The sequence below is a fragment of the Mastomys coucha genome, unplaced genomic scaffold (assembly GCF_008632895.1).
Source record: "Mastomys coucha isolate ucsf_1 unplaced genomic scaffold, UCSF_Mcou_1 pScaffold15, whole genome shotgun sequence".
Classification (NCBI taxonomy): Eukaryota; Metazoa; Chordata; class Mammalia; order Rodentia; family Muridae; genus Mastomys; species Mastomys coucha.
Window position 1 is genome coordinate 111,731,494 of NW_022196897.1, and position 25,640 is coordinate 111,757,133.

The 25,640-nt window shown below is 40.2% G+C and overlaps 2 protein-coding genes across 11 annotated transcripts in view; one reads left to right on the forward strand and one right to left on the reverse strand.

Moving 5' to 3' along the window:
- The window catches only part of Fam227b (family with sequence similarity 227 member B), a 158,027-nt gene extending 146,733 nt beyond the window's left edge, over positions 1 to 11,294 (reverse strand). For 4 of the 7 annotated variants that reach the window (XM_031371759.1, XM_031371758.1, XM_031371757.1 and 1 more), the window contains exons 1-3: positions 11,103 to 11,292; positions 6,017 to 6,057; positions 4,061 to 4,114 (exon numbers count right to left, since the gene is read on the reverse strand). In XM_031371759.1, coding sequence (XP_031227619.1) covers positions 4,061 to 4,114; positions 6,017 to 6,057; positions 11,103 to 11,277 — 270 coding nt within the window. In that variant the 5' untranslated portion in view covers positions 11,278 to 11,292. Of the gene's footprint in view, positions 1 to 4,060; positions 4,115 to 6,016; positions 6,058 to 9,717; positions 9,871 to 11,102 lie in introns of those variants that run through there. The other 3 variants (XM_031371761.1, XM_031371760.1, XM_031371762.1) reach the window with 3 other exon arrangements.
- A 13-nt stretch (positions 11,295 to 11,307) lies between these two features.
- On the forward strand, positions 11,308 to 23,990 carry Dtwd1 (DTW domain containing 1). 4 transcript variants are annotated; one of them, XM_031371769.1, is made up of 5 exons: positions 11,308 to 11,405; positions 13,953 to 14,269; positions 17,816 to 17,959; positions 18,981 to 19,239; positions 23,422 to 23,990. In XM_031371769.1, the coding sequence occupies exons 2-5, from the start codon at positions 14,006 to 14,008 to the stop codon at positions 23,667 to 23,669; spliced, it is 915 nt and encodes a 304-aa protein (XP_031227629.1). In that variant the 5' UTR covers positions 11,308 to 11,405; positions 13,953 to 14,005; the 3' UTR covers positions 23,670 to 23,990. The 4 variants fall into 4 exon arrangements, with proteins under 4 accessions (XP_031227629.1, XP_031227630.1, XP_031227631.1 ...); XM_031371770.1 differs by having other exon boundaries at positions 11,338 to 11,768; XM_031371771.1 differs by lacking the exon at positions 11,308 to 11,405 and adding an exon at positions 11,412 to 11,734.
- Positions 23,991 to 25,640: the final 1,650 nt, after the last annotated feature.

Genomic DNA, 25,640 nt, shown 5'->3' on the forward strand with positions numbered 1-25,640 from the left:
GCCAGCCTGGTCTGCAGAGTGAGTTCCAGGACAGCCAGGGCTACCCAGAGAAACCCTGTCTCGAAAAACCAAAATAAAAAAAAAGACCATGGACTGCCTCCTTTCATCTAGACTGGCCGTGCTGGGGCAATGGATTAGGCCTTCCCCCAAAGAGCCATATTTAATCTCCCGCAGGAAAGTCTTCCTGCATTCCCAGCCTGGAGACCAAACCAAGGACTCTCCTCGCCCACCCCACCCCACCCCCGCCCACTCGAGAACCACCTAGCGCCTCCTCCCTACCCCTTTTTCCTTTCGGCCCAGGGCTACTGCCACCCCAGAGCCCCGGCCTGTTCTCAGCTCTTCCTCAGTGTTCAGTGATGTCCATCGACTTCTGTGATGCCAGGAGCTAGAACCTGTTGTCCTTGGCCTCTGTGAGGCCCGACCCCCCTCCACTCCTCGTGGACTATGATAGTGGCTCACCACAGTCAGCCCACCCATCGGGGTGGAGAGCTCGTGGACAGCTTCCGTGTCTGCCCGGGACACGGGTTACCCTCCTACCCGCTTTATTTCCCTGTAGTGGTAGCAGAGGTTGGTTGCGCTATCAACACAAGAACCAGCTAAAACACATCGGAAATCCAGATTGTCCAAATCCGTGAGTGACCTAGTTCAAAAAACTAGGCCTTCCTCTGATCTCTCTCTCTCTCTCTTTCTCTCTCTCTCTCTCTCTCTCTCTCTCTCCACTTGTTCCTGGCCAGCTTCTTCCCCACTCCCTCAGTTGCTAGTTCTCACGCAGGTTCCACTGGACTCCACTGCCCCCCACTTTCCTCTCTGCTCTTCATCTGCCCAAAATGGCGATCCATGTCTTCTCTAGCCTCTATTCTCTGCCCCTCCCTAAGACCACATCGAGAGCTGCCTTTCAGACCACAGTGCTCGCTCTGAGCTCTCCGCTTCCTCTATCTACCAGCTAATGTGCAGCCACCGCTGCTTTGGCTAGAAAGGTTTCACTCAACCCTCTATGCTTATATTCCTTTAGGCTTTTCGTCAAGATTAGAATTTCATACTCCTGCTTTCCAAGAGAAAAACAAATGGGGAACACAGGAACCTATCTGTGAGCACACCCCTCATGGCAGGGCAAGCCCCTTCCCATCTACCTAAGCCTGCCAAAGCTGCTGCACATGAGGTTTTATTTGCTTGCTCCCCCTACAGGAATACCTAAATCATGCTTTTCAACCCAAAATTTTCTTGCTTTTTTATTTAAATGCTTATTTTTCTCCCTAATATCCATGATGCATGTCCAAAAAAGTTTTCAACTTGTTTAAGATTTCCTTTAAGGATCAAAAGTCATCTAATCAACCTCCACAGGCCAAATCAATTATGCAATCACCATCATTCAATCCTTAACTCACAACCAGTTTCCTTTCACAGACAAACTGTTACTGCCTATCCCAGATGCATAATTTTCTTCCTCATCCATCCAAAGCAGACTTGTAGGATTCCTTCCAGGACTAAATCCCTCACACATCCTTGTTTTCTAGGATCCTAACAACAATCCATGATGTGCTCCCAAGCAAACCACTGCAGGCTTAACATGCGCCTTTCCACTATGCAGACATCCTGCTACTGGGACTCTGCTCCTCTGTTGTAATAATTACCCTACAGGTTTATCCCCACAAAAGAAAAGGACAGTGCCTGCAGCCGCAGATCCAGCAGGGACAGCACCACCTCCTGAGACCTGGGGACAACTGATCAGCCTTCTTCCAGACATCTGACAGAAGACTCCTGAGACATGACATGCGCTGAACCCCATAGAGGGCAGACTTGGGAACTTCCAGCTACAGATGAACTCTCTTGCCAAAGCCAAACGGCTGCTGAACTTGGGGGAAGTTACATGATAGTAAGGAAAACATAATGTCTATCTAGATTAATTAATTGCTGTTCAAAACTGATATTACCCTCAAACTGTACTACCCATGGAACAATTAATTGATCCTATGATCCCTTGCCTTCCCTATCCTTAACCCTCTTTACCACTCTGGCTTAGTTGTGTTACTCCTCTGGCCTACATGTTTTCTTCTGATACTTCTACCCCACCCAAAATTTTCACCACAAATGACACAGTCACTCCAGGGACCCCTATCTTTTAAAAACAGTAAAGGGAGGAGAGCTACCTCAAAAGCTGTTGCCTGTACCTAGGATGTGTTTTACTAGCTGGGCTGCCTTGTCTGGTCTCAGTGGGAGAAATGCGCCTAGCCTCACAGAGACTTGAAATGCCAGAGTAGGGGGATACTGGGGGTATGGGTGGGGGGAGCTGTGAGATGGGAGGGCGCCTGCTCAGAAGAAAAGAGCAAGAAGAATTGTGGGAGCAGGTGACCAGGAAGGGGGCAGTGAGCAGGATGTAAAGTTGAATAAGTAAAAAAATAAATAAATAAATTAAATTACAACCCCCTCAATTCCTTTCATGGAACATTGTTTCTATTGAGTTAATTAAATCTACAACCAGATAGTAGTTTGTTTTTATATATTAAACATTTAATAAAGACTAAAAAATGTTTTTTAAAAATCTCATGGAGGCTTTGCACACATTCTTCCTTCAGCTTAAATATTTCCCTGTCTTAAACTCTATCACTGGGGGGATAGGAGGTTGGGGGGACCCTCCAGAATGCATCAGAGAACTGGGAGGTGAGAGACTCTCAGGACTCAAAGGAAGGGACCTTAGATGAAATGCCGGACTCTAGGAAGAGGGAACTTGTAGAGCCCACCTCCAACAGAAAAACAGGGCATCAAGTGAGAGAGGGGGTTGCCATCCCACAGTCAAAACTCTGACCATAATTGTTCTTGTCTGAAAGAACTACAGTGATGGAAATGGAAAGGAGCCTGAGGGAAAAGAAGGTACAGCAAACAGGTACAAAGTGGGATCTAGCTCAAGGGGAGGTCCCAAGGCCTGACTCTTACTGAGGCTATGGAGCACTCACAAAAAAGGGACCTATCATGATTGCCCTCTGAAAGACCCAATAAGCAGCTGAAAGATGCAGATATTTGCACTCAACCAATGGATAGAAGCTGCTGACTCCTGTGGTTGAATTAGGGAAAAGCTGGAAAAAGCTGAGGAGAAGGGCAACCGTGTAGGAGGACCAGCAATCTCAATTAACCTGGATCCTCAAGATCTCTCAAATACTGAACCACCAACCAGGGAGCATACATCAGCTGATATGAGGACCCCAACCCATATATAGCAGAGGACTGCTGGGTCTGTGTTCAGTCAGAAAATATGCACCTAACCCTTAAGAGACTGGAGGCCCCAGGGAGTATAGAGGTCTGGTGGAGTGGTGGGTGAGGGATGGGGACATCCTCATGGAGACAGGAGGGCGGGGAAGAGGTATGGAATGCGGAACAGTTAGAGGGTGGACCAGGAGAGGAATAAAATCTGGAGTGTAAATACATACATACATACATACATACATACATACATACATACATGATTTTTTAAAAATGCAAAGACAACTGAAAATACAAAAAATAAAGTTGAAGAAATCTTAGCTTCACATTTGCAAATGAATGAACTCACCCAATTCTCAGGGAAAACTCCTTAATGACTCCAGTAACTCCAGAAAGACTCATTATCCAGAATAATGGAAACCAGAACTTTCAATATGAAAACAGACTTTGAATATGTTTGATTCAATAATGGAGGAATACTAATGTATGTCCTCTGCAAACTCTGTGAGTATTATAGCTGTGAGAAGTGGCTAACTAAGAGTAATTGTCAGATTTTTTTCACATGTAAATGAGACAGAAATCTTAGGGAAGTTCACAGAACTCTATGCACAGAGCTAACAGGATTAAATATCAAACACTGTTGTCAAGATGAAGTGGACGTGATATACAGCCCAATGAAAGGGAATAAACATGTGCAAACACTCCTTACATTGAAACACTGTCTTGTCCCATTCTTCTTTCCATAGCTGATGTTTTTTTATTAGATATTTTCTTTATTTACATGTAAATTTCTCCTTTCACAGTCATATCTGATGTTTTTAAAAGGTGTGTCAGCAGAGAAACGAGGCCAGAAAGTCCTACTCACCCAGTTCTGAGACTTTAAGAATTCCTCAAAGCTCCTTGGGGGCTCCGGGACTTTCTAATGAAGGAAAATCAGTCAATTGCATTAATTCTGATTGTACTTAATTCACATAGGTCACTAAACCAAAATATGGTATTTAAGTTAAAACTTTTAGAATTTGTAAGGTATTGTAAAACATTCATTCGTGTGCTTTGTAAAGTCCACTCTCTTTGAAAAGGGATAGCGGTAAGTGTTTAAGTGCTGCCTCTACAAGAAACCCCAACATGAATTTTCCTGAATGCTCTCATTTCAAATTCTAATAAGAGTTCCAAGATATTTTTGAGTTGTTGTGCAATGTATCTATAATAAACCCAGGACCAGAAATTTAATAAATATATGCCTTGGTGACAGAAAAGCAGCAGTAGTGAAATTGTGAGTATACTCTGGAGGCTCCAGGCTAACAACTCACAATCACATTTGTATTGTGTAGTAGTTTCTCTGAGCACTGAAAATGTACTCAACCACAGACGAATTTTATCAAGATAAAACGTGAGTCCTCCTGGAGACTTAGCACACATTCTTCCTTCAGCTTAGATATTTCCCTGTCTAAAACTGTCTCTTTCCAAGTCCTTCTTCATCCATTTAGCTTTCAAAACTATTAAATTAAAAGTAACTTTTAATTAGAAGATTGAAAATTCAAGACCCAGAAAGACTTGTTTTAAAACAAAGCATCCACAAAGACAAAAACAGACACTTTTTTTTTCCTAAAAAGGCTTCAACCTCCAAAGTTACAAAGTTTTTTTCATGGTAATATTGTGCAGATTCATGTCTCCAGGGAGATAGAGACTATGTACGTTAGGCCTGAGTCCCATAAATTATATATAGCAGCTGCCCCAAGCCTGTAAGGGCTTGTTGCATTCATCATTTGATGAATAGGTGAGTAGATAAATGGGAGAAGTATCTAGTTATTTGAAAAATAATAACATGTCCAGATAATGCAAATTTAGTGAGGAAGAACCAAAGAGAGGAAAAGAGAGAGAAAATTTTGGAAGTCCTTAATATAGCTTAATAACTAATTAACATACCTAAATAATGGCTGAAAAGAATGAAACCATATTTTAGTTTACTAAAACACTCATTGTATATTCACCTATTAAATGGTCCAGTTTATAAAATCACAAGGCTATACTATATAAAACTAATTACACACTTTGAGTTAAATAGAATTGTTATACTCTTAATATTATTTAAAGTATGTGAATATCATTAAACATGCATTTAATAATGATAATAAAACATTATATAAAATATCAAGAACAGATGAGGTCAAGTATTAATCTAGGGCTAAGCAGATAGGGAAAGAGACATGAGGAGTAGAGTACACAAAAGGCTTAGAAATAAAATAAATGAAACAAATTTAAATGTTTTATTTTCTTTTGATGGTTATCAAACTATTTCAATTAATTTTTTGGTCGTGAACCTAGCCTTTAACAGCTAAGTCATCTCTCCAGCCCACTATTTTATTATAATCTGAAAATAATATCACATTTTACTGGAAGGAAAAAGAAAATGAATGGAAGGCATGAAACATGCATAGGAAACTTTCAGCCAACTTCAGTATGAAATTCATAGTCTAGAATAACATGCAAAGGACTTAAGAAATGAGAGGTAAATAAATATACATCTATTATCATAGAAGGAGAGAGCTGCTCTGTGGAAATGATAAGGAAAAGCCAGGTCATACAGAAAGCATTCTTTTCTGAGTGTTAATGAAAGTCAGCAGACACTGATAACAATGATGGTCAGGGTTAAAACGCTTCATTAAAAACTTATCAAAGCTCTAAACTCCATGCAGGGCTTCTCAGCACCAAGCTCAGATCAACAGCAGGGCAAGCCCATGAAGCCAGCCCAGCAGATGACCTGAAATCTAGAAAGAAACATACTCTATAAATGAGCACAAATCCACAACAGCTACCTTACCTGAGGGACCGGTGTCTCCATCCAGTGAACTTTCCCTTGACCTGCCATGGTGAAACAAATGTGGAGATGAAGAGAGATCTGCTGTGCCTTAGATGTAAGTATGTGTTTAGGGAACAACTGGAAAGATACCCAAATGCAAAGGCAGATGACTTAAACAACCCCTCTGTGTCACCTTCAAGCCTCACTTACGAATTTTGTCAACAAAGCCAAACTGGAGGAAAAGTATACACAGAGGAAAACTAAATGGACTGAATGACTCTTACAGTTTTGAATTCTAGAACCTAAGCAGAATTAAAAAAAATCAAATTCCACTTCAAACTTCTCCTAGCTCAAATATCAAGAAAATATCAGAAGTAATTAGAAGAGGTTGGAGGTTGAGTAAATCCCAAATAAACTCAATCCAATTAAAACTCAACTCAAAGAAGATTCTAGAGCACCCTTTCATTTTAAGAAAGTTCCAGATCACCCCTTTACTCTAAAAGCCAAACAAGAAAAAGGCTGGTGCTTTCCAAAAGTTAAAACAATTAAATCTCAGTATTCCACAATGACTGTTACATAATGTTCAATGGTACAATAATTACAGAATAACCCAAGGAAGAATAATAGGATCCATAATCCAGGGGGAATGCTGTCAATATAAGTCAGGTAAACAGACAAGGGTGTAAAAACTACTGTAAATACATTAAAGATATTGTAGTGTAGGCTGACTAACAGTGCATGAAGAGTTGGAGTGTTTCAGATAGATCTGGTAGTAAACAGTTATCCCAGCTACTCAGGAGGTGGAAGCATGAAGATTCTAAGTTTGAAGTCTTCCTAGGCAATTTAGCAAGACACTGTCTCAAAACAGAAAGTGGACAGCCTTTGCTCAGGACTGTGACTCTATTCTTAGATTAGGCTTTGTTGGATAAGAACAAGAGATTAAAGCTCTTCTCAATAATTCAGGCCCTAGTCTTGAGCAAATGACACAGTTAGCCTTTCTTCTTTTATGCAGCATGGTCACACTAATTCTTATCATCCTGAATAAGCCTTTCCTCATAGACTTATGGAACTGGAGTAGCCAAAATAAATAGCCTTGGGTTTCTGAACTTGACATTAAAGCTGTAAGATCCATCCATGCTGTCTCGTGTAATGAAAGAATATGATTCTTGTTGTGTAATACGGTAGTGCATAATACTTTCAAAGTTTATTTGTCTGTTCAACTTTTGGGGAACTCAAGTCAATTCCCACTCATGTGTTACTCCTCATGTCAACATGAACGTTCTTGTTAATGTCTTCTGGCATACAGTCTCTAACTCATAGTGGGGTGGCTAGGTCAGCTGAAGTGATCACTGCCAAAGAGACTTCTAAAATGGTTGTATACTGATTTTCATTTTCAACAGAAGTGTATGAAAGCTTCACAAACTACATTCTTGCTAAGAATCTAACATTTAAAATATCTCTGTAGGCTTAGCAATAATGCCTTTTGCCTTTTGGGTTTTTGTTTGTTTTTTTGTTTTTGTTTGTTTGTTTGTTTGGTTGGTTGGTTGCTTGCTTTTTGGTTTTTTGTTTTGAATTGTTTGAGACAAGGACTTACTATGTTGCCCAAACTGGTCTTCACCTCATGATTCTCCTGCCCCAGCCTCCTGAGTAGCTGGGACTACAGGTATGCATCACCACATAAAAGAGCCAGGCATCATTTATTAGTCAATTATGGGGCTACACTGTGTGAAATGCACTAGTAAGTAATTTGTCATGCCAATAGCAGCATGTGCTTACACAAAGCTAGATAGGATAACACTTAGCACACATTATTGATATACACTTAGCATACATTACTGACTGGGTAAGTAGCATGTGTGCATGGCTGATCCATCATCACTGCAAATGTGAGTAATGCTTGTACTATGATGTAACACAGAATCACAAGTATATATAGCCTTTTCAGATTGGCTTCCTTCAGCTAAAAATGTGCATTAGAGTCTTTTCATGCCTTGATAGCTCATTTTTAAGTATAACACTTTAATTACTTTGAGAATTTCATACAGTGTATTTGATCATATTCACCTTCTTTCAACTCCTCCCAGATACATTCTCTCCATCCTCAGCTTCCCACACACCCAACTTTAAGTTTTCATTATCTTAAAAACAAACAAATAGCAGCAGAACCTCATCCAGTCCAATTTGTGTTGCACAACTACTCTTAGGAGTAAGGACTGTACTGGAGTATGGTTTTCTGAGTCACCATACTTCTATATTGCCAGATATGCTATGACTCCAATTCCTAGGAGGTGTTCAAAAGACTAAAAATAGGAAGCCTGTGACCCAGAGCCTACTATGTCTTCTAACCAAGGACCGTTATATGGATCTTTTATCAGAAAGGTTTGTCATATTAAGCCATTTATATTTTCTGGTTTCCTGGGATGGTTGAAAGTTCGCTATGTTAGTTTATCTTACAGGCTACACTTTCTTTGATAACCCTTTTGGAAGTGTGAACTATGTTCCTTTTCCTAGTGCCTGAACAGGCCTAAAACCTCATTTGCAAGCAAAAGAATAGGAGAGAGGAGGAGAGAGGAAACACTGGTTTTTTTTGTTTTTTTTTTGTTTTTTTTTTTTTTTTTTTTGAGGATGGGTCAAAAAGCACATGCAATTTCAGCCTTCTTTGCGGCACTCCATTTGAAGTCTGTCCTGGCTGAGGTTGTTTTCTTTTCTTTGTTTCTTTGTTTGTTTTTGTTGTTGCTGCTTTTTGTTTTGTGTTGTTTTGTTTTTGGTTGGTTTGGTTTTGTCAGCTTGATACAATTAGAGTTACCTTGGAGGAGGAACATCAACTGAGAAAATGCCTCAATCAGACTATCTGTGGGCAAGTCTGTAGAGCACTTTATTGACTGGTAATTGATGTGGGTGGGCACAGGTGGCACTGCCACCCCTAGATAGGCAGTCCTTGGCTGTATAAGAAAGCAGGCTGAGTAAGCAAGGGGGAGTAAGTGAGGAAGCAGTACCCCTCCATGGCTTCTGTGTTAGTTCCTGCTTGGAGTTCCTACTTTGGTTTCCATCAATGGACTATGACCTGGGATATAAGCCAAATAAATTCTTTTCCTCCCCAAGTTGCTTTTAGTCATGGTTTTATCACAGCAACAGAAACTCTAAGACAGACTCCTGGCCTAAGCTAATATGTCTGCTACTCTCCTGCCTCACTGTGAGGAAGTTGAGGCCGAATAGTTAATTTATTAATAGGCATCCTGGTAGTATGCTCAATCTTTCAATTTGAGTTACATGAGAAAAAACCTAATCCATTATGCACCAGACCACATAGTTGTCTCAAAATACTGTACTTTGGAGTAATTAGTTACAGACATAGCAACCTAGAACACTGGTAAGATAGGAATGCTTACCATATCTATGTATATATGCACATATGTATATATGTACATACATACAACCAAAGTTCTATTGGGTAGTACTTTACTGAGTATAATGTACTAAGTATAATGACTTTCTGTCCTGAATAATTTCATTATTTAAAAAGTATGGGGTTTTGTTTTAGCCAGTGTCTTTGCCAGTCCAGACTGGCCTTAAACTTACTATGTGTGCTAGGATAGTCTCAATCTCTTGGTTTTCCTGGTTCCCCAGTACAGAGGTGAGGTATCACTGCTAGTTCTAAAGTGTAGTTTTGACTTAAGTTTTTATTGTTGTTTATAAATAGGTCAAGATGTGAAACAACATACCCTATGCAACACCCTGTCCAGTTGAAAATTCTTCCCTATACTCCACTTGTCAGGATGTGGCTTCATGGACTCCGCCAGGCTCTTTTGAGGTTCCTATAATTTGTCATAATGCTTCCTGTACTACCCATACTTAACATGTAAGCACTTCCAGGGCTAGACGTAAAGGTGACAACAACAACAAAGCCAAAAATCAAAAGGGCTAACAATTAAAAGTAAAATATCCCACTTTCTGATGTTCAGGCCCTCACTGCTTGATGCCTAACTTAGTGACTTGTGATGCTGTTCACAAATAACTAAAGCTTAAGTCAGGTAGACATGTCAATGTGGGTCTCAGAGTAGATTCTCAACTGTTTTAGCATCCAACATATGTGAATACCATTCTGGCGGCTCTCACGGTGCATCTCAAAAGGTGTTTTTTTGTTTGTTTGTTTTGTTTTGTTTTTTTCTGTTTTGATAAGTGAAGGTATAGGGTGGACTGGCTGGCATTTAGAATGACTTTTGTTCTGCATGCCTCTCTTTCTTGCAACTTTTTTGCTTAAAGTCTAAATTAAAATATCCATAATGCAATATGTCACTCTCACTAGTTCTGAAATTCCTTTATTACATCCAAATCAGGAATACCAGTTTGGCTTGAGTTGAGGTTTCCAAAACATTAAGGGAACTATTCAGTCTGCTGAGAGTGACAGGAGCCTGTCTCTGTCTCTCTGTCTCTGTCTCTCTCTCTGTAGGGGGGCATTGTATGTGTGTTGCCCCATTTCTGCTGATGCTAATATCCTCTGGCACCTCACCCCAAAAGAGCAGTCTAAAGGAGGGTAAGTGTTGTTATAAGGCTCCCCTCCAACCCCCTTTAAGCTCTACTCAAGTATAAGCTACTCATGGCCAGGCAACTCCTTTTAACTGCTGGAAATTAAGGGTGTGATCCTGGGAATTCATGCTGACCATTGTCTATTGTTCTGTTAAAAGTTTTATACAAATTCTGGTGTGGTAAATATCAGTGTCCTGGCTTGTCATTCGTGATTACACACAAGGCTGTTCTTTTCCTACCATCGGCTAATTTCATAATTCTCCACTCATTAAATAAATTGCTTGATATATGACAGTTTTGTTTCTAATTTAACAACTATTGTTTAGGTTTCTTTGACGTGGGACATAGAAAAAATAATTTAATCATTTATCCAATATATTAGACTTCAAAAAAAGAAAGAAAGAAAAATACAGTAGGTGCCAACTCTGCGTGTTGTATGCAAAGCAAATAATGCGTAAACGGTTTTCCTAAGAACTCTATCAAGCATGAACTACCAACCACCTAAAGCTACAAGTCTGAGATCTCTTAAATATAATATTTGGGGAGGTAAAGCGGAGTTACCAGCTCCTCACTAACTCACAGAAACTACTTTCGAGAAAGCTGTTCCGGAACCCGTTCCCAGTTCCCCTGGGGGCCCACAAAGGGCGGCCCAGCAGGAAGTCGACGGTTCCTTTCGGACAGTTCTCGGAGGAAGCGAAGGCGGGACTTCCGAAAGAGTTCCTCCGGTTTGCCCACGGGATTCTCACTCTGAGCATGCGCCGCAGCTAGCGTCACCGGGACCCTGGCAACCGCCAGGCCCCGCCCTCTGGTGTTCGGCGGAAAGCGCTCCGGGCGGGGCGCGTGGAGCGGAGGCCGTACGGACCGAGAGTTCAGCGTGGTGCAGGTCGGCCTTCCCTCGGATCGGGTGGCTGGGGCGGGACACCGGATGGGCCTAGCGGAGGTCCTACTGCGGGCTAACGCTGCGTGAGGCGTGCCTGTGGGGAAAGACTCGAATGGTCCGGGGCCTGAATGAAGCCTTATTAGGCTTCCCAAGTCGGCGTTGCTCACTCTTGGCACAGCCAGCTCCCTGTGAGCGACGCTCTGTAATTCAGGGTTTGGAGTGGTTTCCGTGTGGTCGCAGAAGAAGGAAGACAGATGTGTGCTGTTACCGTCAGTCGATAAGCAGAAGCGTTTCTTGAGTGTCTATTTCTTGGGGAATGTGAGACAGGCATGGTAACACTTTGCATTGCTTGTTCCACGAGGTTGGGTAAGAATGATGAGTCTAAGATTGCAGCATTTCAGGGCTGTTTGTGATTGAACTCCAAATGCAAAGTCTTACAAGACACCCTGCCTGTCATGTAATGTGTTCTGTGGGAAGGGATTCTAGTTCTGTGTTTTAAAAAAAATGGCAGTGGTATCCTGGATGTTAAAAAAAAAAAAAGATACTGTACCTCATCAAATTATATGACCAATCTTAGTACTTCACAAACAAATATTGAAAACAGTCTTATCTGGTCCTGAATTAGTCCACAATTCAAGATAGACGTTTAAGGAATATTCCCTTGGGAGGCAAATCAGCTTAGTGTAGTGGAAAAGGTAACCTTGTGTCGGGCTGTGTAGAGCCCCAAAGTTGAATGGAGAGATAAATCCTGGATGCCTTCTACAGAATAGTTTCGATTTAGTTGACAAGAATTTGAATCTATCTATCTAAAAAAACAAACAAACAAACAAACAAAACCAGGAATAGGTAAATCGGAAAGAATTGTACTTTTGCAAGAGGAAAGCCTCATTGAAAAGTGCCTCCAAATGAACACGTTTGTCCATATCAAATATGTGGACCCAGTGATGAGTAGTCAGGCATGTAAAAGATTGTCTTTGTCTGCGTGGGTTTATAAGGAACTGAGTTAGAATCTGACTTTGAGCCTAACAATAGAAGTTGTGTGCAGAGTAGACAGGATGAAAATGCACAAATTTCATTATTTTTAGAGAAATTGAGTGGAAAAAAGTTTTTTCAGCCCAAGTTGCAGAGTATACCATCAAGATGCTACTTATTTGTCAGTTCCCTAGGAAGCGCCATTGTTTTCTAATTCTTTCTAACCCTCCCCCGCCCAACTCTAGCTGCATCTCCCGGCAGGCATGTATTTGATGTTAAGTATCGGTATACTTACATACTCCCATGTCCTTGTTTTCATTGATCGTTGTTATACACTGCTGGAGACAGTGTCAGTGACAATTCAGTCACAAAGATTGTCCCGGTCTCTTCCAAGTCACAAACTGAACCTTCAGAAGTCCCTTCCAGCTAGCTACAAGCTGGGATTCCTTCATCCCCTCTTCAGATGCATTTGATTTGCTTGTGTGGCCCACAGATCTCAGGGAACACTATGCTTGCATTTGATGGTTATAAAGGATATTTTAACATTTAAATATACAGGCAGGTAGAAGTAGGGAAGGGACCCAAGCACAGGTGCTTCCTCCTAGTGCAGCTGAGGTGTCCTCCTTACCTTGTGTGGATGCCCTTGCAGGGTCAACTGTCCAGAAGCTCCCGGAAGTCCTGATTTGGGTTTTTATAGAGTGTTTATAGGCTTACTTGCTAACTGAGTGAAAGGGAATCCTCAGGGCCTATCGGGTTCTTTGTCTTTCCTCCCTCTAAGGTATAAGGCAGAATCCATTTTGAAATGGGTATTTCTTTATCTACTATTATATTGGAACAATTTAAAGTTGAACTTAATACTACCTCTCCTGAGAAAGGAGTTTTAAGTCAGAAATCAGGGAGAAAAAAGAAGTGTGTGTTTGTGTGTGGGTGCGTGTATTCATAATACCCAACTGATTTTACTCTTACCACTACAGCCTTTTATTTTTTATTTAGATTTACCATGAATGTTGGTGTCATAGGATGCCAATTCAATTTACATAGTTGAATATATTTCTTTATAATAATAACAACAAAGTCTTGTATTCTTAATATTTTTAAATCATAATTGCTATATTTGGGATAACATGGGTACTATCAAAATGGATTGTCAGTGTCTAAATTTTATATCTGAAATAATTTTTAATGTAGACATTTCCATTTTTTTAATGAAAGTAACTGAAATTACTTTTTTGAGTTGGTTTTTTGTTTTTGTTTTTGTTTTCTTTTTCTGTAGCTCTAGCTGTCCTGGAACTCACTCTGTAGACCAGGTTGGCCTCGAACTCAGAAATCCACCTGCCTCTGCCTCCCAAGTGCTGGGATTAAAGGCGTGCACCACCACTGCTCAGCTGAGTTGGTTGTTTTTAATTTTGTATTTTCAAGCATATCAAGTTTGTGGGTTTTGAACTTAGTAATATCTGTTGATAAGTTCTAAACCTAACAGTGTAACATATTGGGCAATTTTATTTGTAATGACATTGTTGACATTTATTTGTAATGACAATGTTGACATTTCATTCCTTCTCACTTTAATCTTTGCAGTGTACCTATGATATATGCTTTAGAAACAGAACATTTTGGTTCAAAGAAAAAAAATGGCTCTCAGTCCATCTGTAGTTCCTCAAGAAAGTGAAGAAAATAATGTAAACTGTGTAGAAACAAAACAGTCACAAACTGCCTCCATTGCTTCAGAAGACCCCCTTCAGAACTTATGCTTAGCATCCCAGGAAGTGCTTCATAAGGCTCAGCAAAGTGGGAGGTCACGATGTCTCCAATGTGGTGGCTCAAGGATGTTCTACTGCTACACATGCTATGTTCCAGTGGAAAATGTGCCCACTGAGCAGATCCCATTTGTGCAGGTAAGAGACTCATTTGAAAGTAGAAAAATGCATTTTAAAAAGAGACCGTGTGTGTGTGTGTGTGTGTGTGTGTGTGTGTGTGTGTGTGTGTATACACTGCTCCAGCACCATGTCTGCCTGCCTACTGTTATGCTCTCTGCTATGATGGTCACAGACTCCAATGCTCTCAAGAAAGGAGTGTAGATCAGAAGGAAAAAATGTATTTATAGAGCTACTATTTTCATAGAAATTTAACAACAGGATTATTTTCCAAATTGTTTGCATTGCCTACCATTTATTAGAAGTACTTAAGAAAGGATTTGAGCAACTGTATAGTTTTCTAAAGTGTATTTTAGTGCCTGCATATAAAATTTGATATGTTAATATGTATTAAGAGAGATAGAAAATCTAGACAATGTTGTTTCTAAATTCTACTTCAGTTTTAAATAAACTTTCAGCATTTGCTTTCAGACAGTCTGCTTAAGAGTAAGGAGTAAGTCTTTCTTAATCCTAAAATTGTCTGGAGCATTGTGGTGATTTGAATGAATATGGTCCCATCAACTCATATATTTGAATTCTTGGTCCCCAGTTGGTGGAACGTTTTGGGAAGGATTAGGAGGTGTGGTCTTATCAGAGGAAATGTGTCACTGGGGCAGGGCGGGCTCTGAGGTTTCAAAAGAGCAATTACCAGTGCTCTTTCTGAATCATGGTGTCTCAAGATGTAAGCACTAGACTACTGCTCTAGCACTATGCCTGCCTGCCTGCTGTCATGCTCGCTGCTATGATGGGCATGGACTCTACTGCTCTGAGACAGTTATCCCCAAATAAACCTTTTCTATAAGTTGCCTAAGTCATGGTGTTTTGCCACAGCAATAAAAATGTAACTAAGAATAAATCAGACATACCTTTATTTGATGCAGAATTTGAAAACTGTAAGACTTGAATAAAGATAAAAAAGAAAACATCAGAAGGGAAAAGAAAATCTCAGCTTTAGCAGGCCCTTTTGAAAGGTGTGGCATGCGTCAAGCACTTGTGCCTTCCTGCTGGTGTGTTTTAATATAGCTGAGTCTCTTGTCAGAAACATGGCCATCAGAAGACAGATGGTCATCCTGCTGTATATCTCAGAGTATGTCTTCCGAACTTCCCACTGGTCTAGTCAGTACTGTAGAGCTTACTCTCCCATGTCAGGATTCAATGTGGTTTTCCTGTCAAGTGTATGTGAACCAGTGTACAAATATAAATTCCCATTGTTTGGTGCCTGGTATCACACTGCCAGATACTCATTGAGAAAGGGTGATATTCTAGGTTGGGTCCTGAGGTCATGGGTTTTATGTAATTGTCTTATAATTGGAGATTTTAATCCATAAAACTTCCTTTTCATTTACTTTAAAGTAGTCTACATGATTTGAAAAAAATCATTAATAACATTTGATTCTGTGTTCTTTGGCCTTATTTGCTTTTTATTCTTTTTTTTTTTAATCAATTCTGTACTCTTGATGTAAAGTTGGTCAGAAGTATTAATGTTAGCCTTTACCCTAGCTCTACTCATCAACTTGTTAGGTAGTCAGTTATTTTAGGAGAAGAAATCTTTGTCCTGATCTTTGTCATTCCCCTTTCCTGCTTCCCAGAGACTAAGATAAAGCTGACCTGGTATTTCTGGGGAAAAGGACGAGAATGAGAGCTGAGGCAGTGCTGTGAGGAAAGTCTAGGGCAGTGCTCATTCAGGAGCAGACCTGCGTAAAATAATCTCCAAACTGCCTACGTAAATGGTAAATTTCCTACAGTTAGAAATCATCATGTTGGTTTCATGTAATTGGCCCTATGGCCCAAGTGATGACTGGGTAAGTGGAAATGTAAGGGGAGTAGTGGTGCTTGCAGTCCTAATCGGGGGCTGTTGGATGTGGGCATTTGTGCCTGCATCCCTCTGAAGGTATACTGTTTATAATATCTTGTCCTCACATCATTGTCCAGAAAGGAAAAGAAAGGAAACTTGATTTACTTTGTGTATGCAGCAACTGCTCCTTTAAAAAATAGCCTTGAGAGCCGGGCATTGGTGGCGCTTGCTTTAATCCCTGCACTTGGGAGGCAGAGATAGGCGGATTTCTGAGTTCGAGGCCAGCCTGGTCTGCAGAGTGAGTGAGTTCCAGGACAGCCAGGGCTACACAGAGAAACCCTGTATTGAAAAACAAAAAATACCAAACAACCAAAAATAAGCCTTGGGGTGCCTGCAGGGTCAGTGTCTCCCTTTAGGTCCTCTGTCCTCTGTCATTCTCCACAGGGCAAACTCTCTCTCCTAATGCAGTTCCTCTCCAGGTTCTGAAGGGAAGGCTTTCTCTTCAAGACCCCACCATGCTGCCTCTGTGTGTGCTCTATCTCTGTTAATGCTGCCCCACTTTAGAGGCCTAGCCATGGCCTCTGGTACCCTGAGGCTGCCTATCCAAATAATCTCATCTTGAAAGGGGTATGGTGAACTGAGAACAAATGATAAGTATTATCTTCATGCATTTCAAAGTTATTATTTTGAGTTAAAGACATTAGGTAGAGAGTTATTTTATTATTCCATTTATATAAGACTCCAGAAAAAGTAACTTGAAGTGACAGCCGGCCTATGGGAAAGGAAGAAGATGGGATACTATAATACCTTTGGATAATGGTAGATCCTTATCTTGATTGTGGTAGCTAGTTCACAGGTATAATATATACTAAACCCTATTAGAATGTAGACTAAGCATATGTGTGATTTAAAACAAGAAAAACAGTTTTATGTTCCAGAATAAAATGGCTGCCTTCTAGAATCTGGTCATAGCAATATTACCTTCTTTGTATGAAGTGGGGGTCTTGGAGATGGTAGATGTACTTATCAAACAACAGAGTCAGAAATGAAGAAACTTAAATAGTAAAAACATTTTAGCTCAAGAAATCCAAAATAATTATTATTTTTGAACGGAAGTAAAACATAATCTGTAAGGAAAATACTTGGGCAAGTATTTTCGAGATATAACTTGTGGGGTTATTTGTGATAAAGCCCTTTAAGGCTTATTCTGTTGCTGGTTTTTCTATTGACAGCCTAATTTGTGCTGTGAAAATTTATTGCCAATGATCACAAAATTTCAGGTAACTTCAACTTGAAAAAAATATATGAGAAATGGGATTTAAATTTGAATTTTAAGTCTGAAGTATCATTTAAGCTTTCATTTCTTTTGAAGGCAGCATAAAGTAAACCTAGAGTCCATAAGAATTATTTTTTAAAATGTCCTTGGCATGGATGCTGAGATGTGACGAACTGAGTACATAAAGCAACCCTGCTTTATGGAAGCAGGATCATTGCTTTGAGACGTTGCACGTTGTTTGGGTGAAATCACTTCTCAAGTATATGATCCACATTGAGGAGCAATTGGCGTTTGATGGATGACTTAACATCTTTGGTAATCCAGTCGACAGAGTGTGGCCTTCAGCTGTAAGTGTGCTCATAGGAACTAAGTTCGAACTTGGTGTTTGCTTCAGAGGTTATATTGACACAAAATATAATTTTATATTAGTGTTTCTTTGCCTTTTTGTTTACCTTAGCTCCCATTGAAGATTGATATCATTAAGCATCCAAATGAGACAGACGGCAAAAGCACTGCTGTGCACGCAAAGCTCTTAGCACCCGACTCTGTGAACATCTACACATACCCATGCATTCCGGAGTACGAAGGGAAGGATCACGAGGTGGGCGCCTTGGCATCTGCATCCGCATGGGAACTCCCTTGAACATGATTTAATATCTCCTTAGCACTCTAGTATTGTGTGTATTTAATGGTATTTACCTTTAAATAGGTTTTCAGTCTTTGCCAGTATCCTGCTTTTCCTTTTCCCCTTAGAATTCTCCTGTCTGCATTGCTTGTAGACGGTCTAATTTGGTACAGACCAGGAAACTGAATTAACTATCATTGGAATGTCTGCAAAGAAGAAGAAAAAGACTGCCTCAGAGGAGGTTTTAGAAATTCTCACCAAATTAAGAGTTTTAGTATATAAATAGTGAGATAGTTCTTACAGCTGCTTACATGTCTGCCTTGGGCATACCTAGATTCCTAGTTCATATTCTGGTTAAATTGTTATTTTGGTGGGATGTTAGTAGCCTTCTTATCAAAAAAGTAACTTTGTAATAGATATCAAAAAAAAAATAGTCTTTAGGTGCTTCTAAAACAAGCATGTAGACCCTTTTTACTTTTTTTGAGCAATATGTATATGTTTAATATTTTAAATATATAAATATATTTTACTTAATATTTTAAATACATTAATATATATGTTGAGATATATATTACTTTATATCTCTATATAATTTAAATTTATTAGAAAGTTATATTTACAAGTAATATCTGAATTTGATCTAGTAATATGTTTGTGTATCCTTCTCTGATCATTAATTTAATTAAATAGAACACACTGTTCCAGTCTCTGTAATTGAGACAGTTTTCCTGTGTGGTTTTTAAATTTGGTGTATTGTTGACTTGGCTTTGTCAATTAGTGAGAAACTTGTTTTGAAGTAACTTCTCCAGTATAATATGATTATATGCTCTTAGGAATGAGCTAAAACTTTACCATATATGTAAGAAAACAAATACTAGAGAAATCAACCCTATGCTTATTTCTTTAGATACTCGGCATCTCTTTTTCTTAACATTTTAAGTCAGAGTTTGTTGAAGATCACAGTAGCATGTAGCTAACTTAAGTTTCTTTGTCGTAGGTTGTACTTGTTTTTCCTGGGCCTCAGTCTATCTCAATAAAAGATGTCTCTTTCCATCTACAAAGAAGGATCGAAAGTAAAGGTAGAAACAAAGCTGATGACCTTGATGTGCCACCTTGGAAACTCAGGAGGACTAAGGCGGAAGAAGGCTGTGCTCTGAGTGAGAGCATGCGCAAAGGCCCCGAGTTGAAAAGAGTTGTCTTTATTGACAGCACCTGGAGCCAGACAAACCAGATCGCCTCTGATGAGCGGCTTCGGGGTAAGGATGGTGTGTGGGGAGTTTCTTCTCCTGACGACCTTAGAAAAACTTCACATCCATGGCTCCCTCAAAAGAAAAGTTCTATTCAGTGCTTGAATTTGCTCCACTTCTCATCTCCCTTTCTGTCTTGTGTGTGTGTGTATGCATCTATGTTCATCGCTGGTGGCTTTGCAAAATGGCTCTCTAAATACTGTAGATGTTAGAAATAAGGACACTCCTACATAATAAATACAATGCCATTGGTGCTCCTAAGAGAATTAGCAGAATTCGTACAATATTTAACCTACAGCCTGTCTCCGTATCTCTCCAATACATGCAATAATGGCTTTTGTAGCACTTTCCCCTCTGACAATGTTTAAGCTCAGATTTTTTGATGTTTGTATATCTTTAGTTTCTTAATCTAGAGCAGTTTCCTGTTTAAAAAAAAAAATAGATTTTGGTAAAGTGGTCAGATTAGTTGACTGAATGCCTCATCATGATATACTCAGTCTAGATACTTTGCTTCATATACTTTTTAGATTATTTAAAATGTACATGTATGTATGTGTGCCTGTGTGCACATGTGCATGTAGGAGCCCATGGGGGCCAGAAGAGGGCATTAGATCCCCTGGAACTAGAGTTACAGGCAGTTATGAGCTTTCTATGTAGGTGCTGGAAACCAAACTTGGGTCCTGCACATGAGCAGGAAGTTAACTATTGTGCCTTTCCCCAGTCTCATAGTTAGGATACTTTAAAGTAAGAGGAAATCCAGGCTTGTCCATAGCTGGTCCACTTTGTATCTCTTGTTTGTTGTCATTATTGATAGTAGGTCCTTTCCCTGTAGCTCATTAATTGTTTGGTTGAGCACATAGTATATGTTGAACTCAAGTTTTATACTTACTGTTGCATTCAGTCAGGAGACATATAAGACAAGCTGTCTCCTGGTACAACGAGGACTACTTGATTTAACAAGAGCTACTTGTTAGCTATGTGTGTGTGTGATGCATGTGCGTATGTATATGTATGTGTGTTTATGTATGTGTGGGCACATGCATGCCACTGAGTGTTTGTGGTGCTCAGAGAATACTGTTGAATGTCATGCCTTGCTTCCCACCATGCTTCAGACAGCCTCTTGCTCACTGCACCAGGCCAGCGGACTCAGAGCTTCTGAGTGTGCTCTAGTCACTGCCTCCATCCCAGCAAAGGGTAGGGATTGTAGCTGTGCTTCTGCCTCTGCCTTACCTGGATTCTGGGGTCGAGGCAGGTCCTCAGGCTGTGTGCAGCAAGAGCACTGTTCCCTGGGCCACCTCCTAGCCCTGGGTGGCGTTTCCTCTTGAGTGACACGCTGAGCTCCCAATAACAGCTTAAGTTACTTTACTTGCCCAAGTAACACAGCTAGTAATATGTAGTCCAGGAGCTCATACTGTTTCTATTGTTTCTTTGTACCTTCCTCAGTGCTTCAAGCATTCTCAGTGGTTTCTCCAAAAGCTTTAAGATTTTTCCGGTTACTGAACAGCTTTGTGATCAGAAGGCAAGAGAACTACTCAGTTGGTATTGCATGGTTGCCAAAAGGCCCCTCAAGAAATGACATACTACAATCTGTTAATCAGTTCCAAGCTGAAGGAAGTACAAAGTACATTTCACTGACTTAATTAACTTGTTAGCTAATTAATTAGTTTGCACCTGTGGGCTATAAGACTTTGAAGAATTCATTGTTGCTATTTACCAGATGATCCATGTTGCCCTGTGCTTTGGATGAGTGAGAAGTCACAGGCTGCCACAGCCCCTCTAGCCCCTTACTGCAGCAAGTCACTCCTCAGTTTGAAGATTTGTCTGGGATCTTTTTCTTATTACTACCTTATATGGTAATTACTAGGTTCAAATCAAAGAACACAAGTAAAAGTCCTTGAAAAACCTATAAATAAAATTATTCTGCTACTATTCAAAGTCAGCTTGTTTTAGGTTTCCCTAAAATGAGATTTGTACAAAAGAGTTGTTACTCCTTAATTCCCATAGAAAGCATGCATTTCACTTCTGTGCCAGTTCATAACCATGAAAAGTAAGTCCCTACAGGTCATAATTAAGTCCCTGTTTCCTCTGCCTCCTCAGGAATAATTGAGGGACTCTTTCTGAGGCTGGTGACCTCACTTCATACAGTGTTTTCCAATTTCATGTATTTTTCTGCAGTTTTCAGAATTTTATTATTTCCTTACAGCCAGATAAAATTCTGTGGTATACTTACTGTATTTTCCTTACCCACTGTCTGTCAATAACCATGTAGGCTGATTCCATTTCCTCACTGTTGTGTATACAGTAGTGATGAACATGGGAGAGACTCCCCATGGTGTGATAAGAAGCCTACTGAGTTTATTTCCGAGTTGCTATAGTGAGGCTGTATGTTAGTTCCATTGTTAGTGTTTTGAGAAACCACCACAGTGATTTCTACAGTGGCTATATAGTTTACATTCTCGCCAGCAGTGAATAAAAGGTTTTCCCCCAACTCCTCACCTTGTGGAGATCTCTCACTTCCTTGGTTAATTTATTTCTAGATATCTGTGTTGCTTTGGTTTGGTTTGGTTTTTGAGGCAATTACAGTGGCATATTTTTCCCTGATTTCTTTCTCTGCAAGTCCATTATTGGTGTATTTTAAAGCTACTGGGTTTTGTATCCTTTGCTGAGCATGTTTATCAGACCCAAAAGTTTTCTAGTGTTTTTAAGTGTGTAGTCACATTGTCTGTAAGAAGCAATAGGTTAATTTCTTCTTTCCAATTCTTATCCTCCCTGCCTTTCTCTGACCCTACTGCTGTAGCTAAAACTTCCAGAACCATATGGACTAGGAATCAGGGGAATGGGCACCCTTGTCCAAGACTTTAGAGGAAATACTCTGCGTGCCCTTGTTTAGTATGTTGGTTATAGTTTGTCATATGTCGCTTTTGTCATGTTGTGATATGTTTCTGTCTGTTCTTACTTTCTTGTGGGCTTTTATTATGAAAGGTATGTTGAAAATAATTAAGGGATATGCTGGTTTAGTAAAGAGATTCTCCTACTAGATCCATGACTTCACTAGCCCTGGAAAGGTGACTAGGTTTACAGTATCAGGCATGATTTCCCACTTTAGTGGGTTTAGTTAAGTCTGATTGGATAACTGTTGGTTGCCACCAGGACATGGGTGCCACTACTGTACCCTTAGGTTATTGTGCTGTGCCGGTTGTTGTTGTGGTTTGTAGGCATCATAGCTAGGTGGGACTATTGGTTGCTTCCCTCTTTTGGAAGTGTGCATGGTGCCTTCTAATACCATGAAAGCTAGTCTTCAGGGAAGAAGCTTTTAGGCCTGCTCTGGGCCTATGTCTGAAGTACATGGTGTCTTCAGTAGTGAGGTTTTACCTTCCACCTCTGGGGAGTGACCAAAGGTAGTAACAATATCTATAATATTTTTGAGTCTCTTAGACAACATTTACCAACAACTCAAAAAAGGGCTTCTCATGCCTGATGTTAGGGACTTGTTAGATCTTTGGCTCTTGGAGAGAGCATTACCAACCCAGATAAGAAAATGTCATATCAAGTATGTATGTATATATGTATGTATATTTATATACCTACTTATATATGTTATAGTGTGAGTCCTTATGACTTGTTCAGACATCCTTACAGTCTTTTCACTTTCCTCCCTCTCTGTCTACATTTGTCTCCCTCCTCCTCTCTGGTGAGAGCCTGTAACAAAATGTATTTAAAAAAAAAAAAGAGTGAATAGAAATGACAACTATTTCAGGAATAAAACCATTTTATCCAGTAAATTAAATCCTTTGTACAAATGGATAATGAAGTTCTGTCAACAAGTTAAGACTTGAAAAGAAGCTGTTAGATAGAAAATAGTAGAAAAGAAGCAGAGAGGAAGAAGTCTCTCTGGGCTGTTCAGTTGTGAGTGTGTCATGTAAGGTCTGAGACTCAGGGAGATTAGGTATGCACATGATCCCATTCTGTGCCATGCATGTGTCCTTTCTATATGTACCTCCGTGCATTTAAAATAATACCCTGTTTAGAGTTAGAATAGAAGGAACTTAATGTACTTTAAAAGAAAATCCTTGAAGCAAGTAAATCATCATTGTTTATCAACACAAATTATTGTACAAGTTATTGTTATTGTTCTCTATACTAATGTAATTGAGAAGTATTTATATGTTCCCTTTTTTGTTTGTTTGGCAGAGTTACTACAAGTGGAACTGAGAACAAGAAAAACTTGCTTTTGGCGCCATCAAAAAGGGAAGCCAGATACTTTCCTCTCCACAATTGAAGCCATTTATTACTTCCTAGTAGACTACCATAGTGCCGTGCAGAAAGAGAAGTACAGAGGACAGTATGACAACCTTTTATTCTTCTACTCTTTTATGTACCGCTTGATAAAGAATGCCAGAGGCTCTGGAGAGAAGGCCAAAGCGCAGCTCATCCAGTAGTTCTGCACACCCACGGGCCCTGTGCTCTGCTAATGCTCACTAGCTTGCCGCCGAGCCTTGTTTACTCTGGGGTCATAATCATGCACAATGCCCAGGAGAGGACTTGGGGAAGATCCCAGCCTTGATCATTTTACTGTATTTTTTTAAAGGAAAATTTGAATTTTGGCAATTTTTAAGATATGATTCTGATTGAAAGATATGGATCAAAAGCTATGCTCAGTTTGGGCATATCTCATTATACTGTACATTTTAATATGCTGTGTTATTTTTATGTGATTGTAATTATATGTGATTAAAGAGTGTCTTGTCTTTTCACTTACACTCACTCTTACCTTTCCATTTAAATGAAGTTAGAATCTTTTGGAGGGCAGAACATAATTTACTTAAGGTTGGTGACAGAATTGGCAGAGGTGAGTGTGCTCTGCTGTCTCTGGAAGTGAACACTCCTCCCACTACCTAGCCTCTGCTCTAGGAGAGAACTGGGGCATCACGTGGTCCTGCCAGAGGGATGTACACGTGACCCATTTTGGCAAGTCACATGGCCCAACAGGACCAAGTCTGTTTTTGATGTATGAGGAATGCTGTAGGAGATAGAATTTATATTTCAAGAGTGGGTGATACAGGGTTAAAATAAATTTCTTCGTGTTAAAATGTGTTTGGAAATAAAGATAAGCTTGAATGGATTTAGGTAGGGCAAAGTCTAGATTGAGGCATGGTGAAGAGTATTGCTAAAGTCAAATCTGTTGCCATTTACCCAGCTCTTCAAACCATCAAAATGGTTGCAAGGTTGAAGGAAAAAGGAGGGAGCAGTCTGATCATTCATTTGCCTGTCTTATGGCAGCCAAAAGAAAGAAGGCCCCCACACTTCAGATAAGAGTATTACACAACCCTGTAGCCAGATAGTCTCTAGTCCTTCCTGAAAGCACATACCTGTAAGAAAACTGAATTGGCTGTACTCGTTTTGATTTCTCTTTGGTGTGATAGACTTCCTGTGTCATGACCCCTGAGCCCTTTTGTTAGTCTGAAGTACTTCTCACTTTGACTCTGCATCATCAGCATTTCCAAGGTGCTGTATTTGTATTTTTATGGTTTGGCTATTGACATATAAACATACATGGCTATGCTAACCTGCTGAAGCACACAAGATTGCCTTTACCCATCTGCCTCTAGACTTCTGTGTAGGTCAGCTGACAAGACAGCCATCTCCTTGATTCCTGACATGTGAGCAAGGAGTGCATTATGGCACTGACATCAGTTTAACAGCATTATTGTGCCAGTAGACAGCCCATCTTTGGGCACTGTATCAGATGCAACTCAAGCATCCAGGAAGGGTTTTAACCCCATTATTTCTTAGGCTCTGTCCTTGCTCCCTTCTTCTTCTGCACTTGTGTGATTTCCATATCAGGTTTGCAAGATTCCCTGCGCCTGCCTAAAGGGCTTTGGGAAGCAATCTGCAGTGTTAGTGAAACTAACTAGATCAGTAGCCTAGACGTGTCTGGTAAACTCTCCCTTCAGAGAACTGTTGCCAGGCACTAAGCCTGCTCATCCTGACATGACCACTTGGTTAGGCAAGCGTACTTGCCAAGAGACTGGCTCTGTCTCTTCATGGCATCCATACCACAACAGCAGATGCTCTCCAGTAACTTGTCAGTTTGCATTTGGTTTCCATCCTTGCTAGTTTCTCTTCCTTCTTCCAGCTTTACCACCCAGGAGCATTCTAATAAAGTTACAAACTTAATCTCCCTTCAGTCTCTTCCAGGGAAGTCAGCTAGTTTAGGTGGGATTTGGTCAGAAAAGCTGACATCATTTAAAAGTGTTAAAATAATCTTTAAACAAGTGTAGTAATGGAACTGGAGCCCCCCTAAAGGTGGAGTTACTGGGGGACTAAGTCCGATCGGCTGCAACAAGGAACCCATGACTGACTGCAGACCTGTGAGTCTTCAACTCCGTAAGCCTCTTAATCACTCTTCC